Below are 3,511 nucleotides of genomic sequence, written 5' to 3'. Positions count from 1 at the left end.
TATTGGTGCTGAAGTCTTCTTATCCAAATGTGTTCCAAATATTTTTAAAGTTGCTGAATTATTTTCAAGTATTTTGTGACACAGTGGACAGTGTTTTACTCTCTTTCTCCTTTCAGGGAAGATGAGCAAGTTACCCAATAATGCTTATCTCCCTTGTATGAAATGTGATGCCTGGGTTCCTGGTTATGCAGAGGAGATTCATACTGTAGAATGTCATCACCTGAGACTGTCACGGTTTTCTCATCCATACATCAAAGGTGAGGTGACTGTTTATGATCTTGTTATAGTAACTGTTAAGGCTGAGAATGTTGTAGAACTTTGTGTGAGTTGAAGTCTTTTTAAAGAAATAGTAATTTTGGTTTTATTCGTGTTACTAGATTTTACAGATGAGATAGGTTATACCCTTCATTTAACATTATTCTTATATTGGTATAGCAATAAATTGATCTTGAAATTTGTGTATATTTGACTCACTTTTTGTCTGTGTTTGAAAGGGTCGTCAATGTATGCAGAACCTTTGCTCATATCGGACCCTGAGGCATTGGATGGGAGCAAGTCAAAGGAAGAGGAAGCCAGTAAAAGAAGGCAGCAGGATTCAAAAAAGCAAGATGACTCTGTCAGAGGAACCAAGAAGAGAGATAAGAGAGGCCACAATCACACAGAAAAGAAATTGGTGTCGGAGACTATCAAGTGCAAGTTCGAAGAGCCAGGTTAGAAATAAAGAAAAGTATTATTTCTGTGACATTAATATGTTATCAAAAGCTGATGATATTTTCAGGAACATTTTCATAAGATTCTCACATGACCACAACTTGATACATTATTCGTAAAGTACAAGAATTCAATAAATAGTTTATATTCCTGAAAGTGGACATGTTATTATAGAAGAAATCAACCAAAATATGATCATCATTTAAGAAACAATAATCATATATATTTTGTAAATACTTTTACCATGCTTTGAATGGAAAGTTAAATGAAAATGTAAAGTTCTCTTTTGATATCTGTTTCATAGGGTTAGATTATTAACTTCAGCCAGCAAACCCCCTTGGATGTATAACCTAGAGGGATAGTTTTGGTCAAATAAAAGATATATCTGAATTAATGTGCATACAAAACTGTCTAATACAAAGTAACATTTGTCTTTTCTGTAAGAGTTTCTGGTTATTGTATCATAGGTGGGTTCATGGTGATATGAGAATAAGTGTTGTCAGCAACAGTGATGCAACACAAGTTGTTTTATTTCAGAGACTGAATTTGAAATGTGAAAAAACAAGTAATGTGTAAAAGAGACTTAAATTTATAATTATACTATTGATACAAATGATATTTTTTGATGTCATAGATATCTCCAACTTTTTTCTATATTTCAGAATGGCTTAAGAAGATCTTTCCAAGCTTCCATTACCAAATAGTTTTGCTGAATGAAAGAGATTTGATTCGCTGCAATATAAGTGCTTATAGTCCTGTGGAACTGGAGTATGATGGCACCTCTTGTGCATTTCTTGCTGTTCCAGATGAAAATGTACAGATAGGATGCATAGTTTTGCATAAACTTGGTAAGTTGAGCATCTGGGCTGATGGCCAAAGATATTTGACTTTGATACCTTAACTCCTGTATTAAACCATACTATATTTGCAGACATTAGTGTCATTATATGATTAACTTATGTGTGTGTATGTTTAATGGAATAATGCAGTAAAGCTCTCAGTGCTGAGATAAGAATGAACCTTTTGGCTGATTGGATTTGTAGAATTACTCAGGGAATAATGACATAAAGTATTTAATGTTATGTGATGGTATAGTGTATTGTCACATACTCTATTCTAATGAGATATATTGTAATAGTAAAAATGTTTGTAAAGCCCTGTTATTGATATGAATCTTTACTTTCAGGTTGTGAAGTTTATTTTCCTTCCTTGAAATCAACTACTTTGGTATTAGTGAAAAGAATTGCCAGTGTTGAAGTCGCTAAAGAGGTGATTTTTAGTTCGTGTAAGACTCAGAATAAAAAGGAACGATGTTTGATTGAGGAACAAATTAAGCATCAGTTATTTAGTACTTGTCCCTTGGGGTCGGAGTTCACGTTGAAAATTGGAAGTAAAGTGCATCTTCACACACTGAAAAGAGCAGACCAAATGTTCCAAGTTTCAAATTATGTGCTTTCAGTTAACGAGATCAGTGAGCCAAATAGCATATCAGAAGTACTAGCAGATCGCTTACAAGATATTAGCTTAAATAGTTGTTCAAGTAATGATTCTGTGTTTGAAAAGAGTTCAACTGTTCCTTCGCAACTATTAACTCTCGATGAATACAAGTGCTCTGATAGCTCCGCTCTGGCTGCGGATTTATCAAAACTGCGACTTTCTAGTGACGACACAGGTGCTGGTTTTGTCACTATTGATGAGTATCACGAAGGCAATTCTATTGAAGAGTCCAAGGATCTCGATGCTGGCATTGTCACTTCAACACCCAATAAAAAATCAAACGCAACCTTGCACAAGTCCTTGCTCGCGGCAAGAATGAGGGAGAAAATCATTACATCTGGAGAATCAGACGAGGGAATCAAGCAATGGAAAGTAGCAGATCCTAGTTTGCAAAATCACTGGGTCAGAGTTGGTAGAGATACAAAAATCACTATACAAAGTGTAGATGAAACTAATACCAAAAGTCATAATGAAGAGGAAAAAGACTATAATGAAAATGTTTATTACAAAAGCCATGCTTATGAATTGCTTCTGAAAATCATGGAAAATAAATTCAAGGATATGGGAACAATGGGTAAGTTTCAGAGGATTTAAATGGTTAGAAGTAATGTTAAGAATTCTTGAATAATACACCTAGAAAGAGTTTTGGGCTCTTAGAATGAAAATGGCTGTCTACTACTTTTGGAAAGAAGTGTTGCGTTTTTGTTTGTTACCGACCTTTCTTTAGTAATGAATATATTATTGTTATATGGAAGCAATTTATTAATTTGATAGGCTGTGAATTATCAAATCTTTCTACTCAGCATAGAGTAAATGAGAGACTATGGATTTTCACTGTAGTTGAGAAACTGAAGCACAGAAAATGTTTTTGTCCATGTTAGTTTGTAGCATAAAACATTGAAATGCTGTGCATCCCAAACTTATGTAAATCAAATATTCTGAATGTGTTTTTTCTCCTGTTGCAGGTAATCCTCTCCTGGGAGGCTGGACTGGGGTATTACTCCACGGTCCCCCTGGTACAGGCAAGACCCTCATGGTGAAGCAGGCGGCAGTTGAGATGAACGTTCCTGTGATTTCATTAACCTCAGCGGATGTGACAAAGTCCTCGGCAATTGGCAGTGAAGAGGTTTATCAGAAGTTTAGATTTGCATGTGACAGGTAGAGTCCTTTTATAGTTATTGATTCAGACCAGCAATTTTAGGAAGTGCAAGAGAATTTATTGGTGAATAAGTGGTTTATTTTGAATTAACTGGGTTTGCCTTTGTGTTTTCCCTTAAATTTTCCATTATTTATGAGTTTTGGG

At 34.9% G+C, this 3,511-nt stretch overlaps 1 protein-coding gene across 1 annotated transcript in view; it reads left to right on the top strand.

Moving 5' to 3' along the window:
* LOC119584961 (cell division control protein 48-like) overlaps window positions 1-3,511 on the top strand; it is a 13,062-nt gene that overhangs the window by 2,711 nt on the left and 6,840 nt on the right. The window contains exons 2-6 of the mRNA XM_037933558.1: window positions 117-257; window positions 495-710; window positions 1,374-1,559; window positions 1,898-2,782; window positions 3,174-3,366. Of these exons, the coding sequence (XP_037789486.1) occupies window positions 122-257; window positions 495-710; window positions 1,374-1,559; window positions 1,898-2,782; window positions 3,174-3,366 (1,616 nt within the window). The 5' untranslated portion in view covers window positions 117-121. The remainder of the gene's footprint in view (window positions 1-116; window positions 258-494; window positions 711-1,373; window positions 1,560-1,897; window positions 2,783-3,173; window positions 3,367-3,511) is intronic.

This window comes from Penaeus monodon, chromosome 19 (genome assembly GCF_015228065.2).
Source record: "Penaeus monodon isolate SGIC_2016 chromosome 19, NSTDA_Pmon_1, whole genome shotgun sequence".
Lineage (NCBI taxonomy): Eukaryota > Metazoa > Arthropoda > Malacostraca > Decapoda > Penaeidae > Penaeus > Penaeus monodon.
Note: the sequence above shows the minus strand (reverse complement) of the source record. Positions and strands in the feature narration are given on the sequence as shown.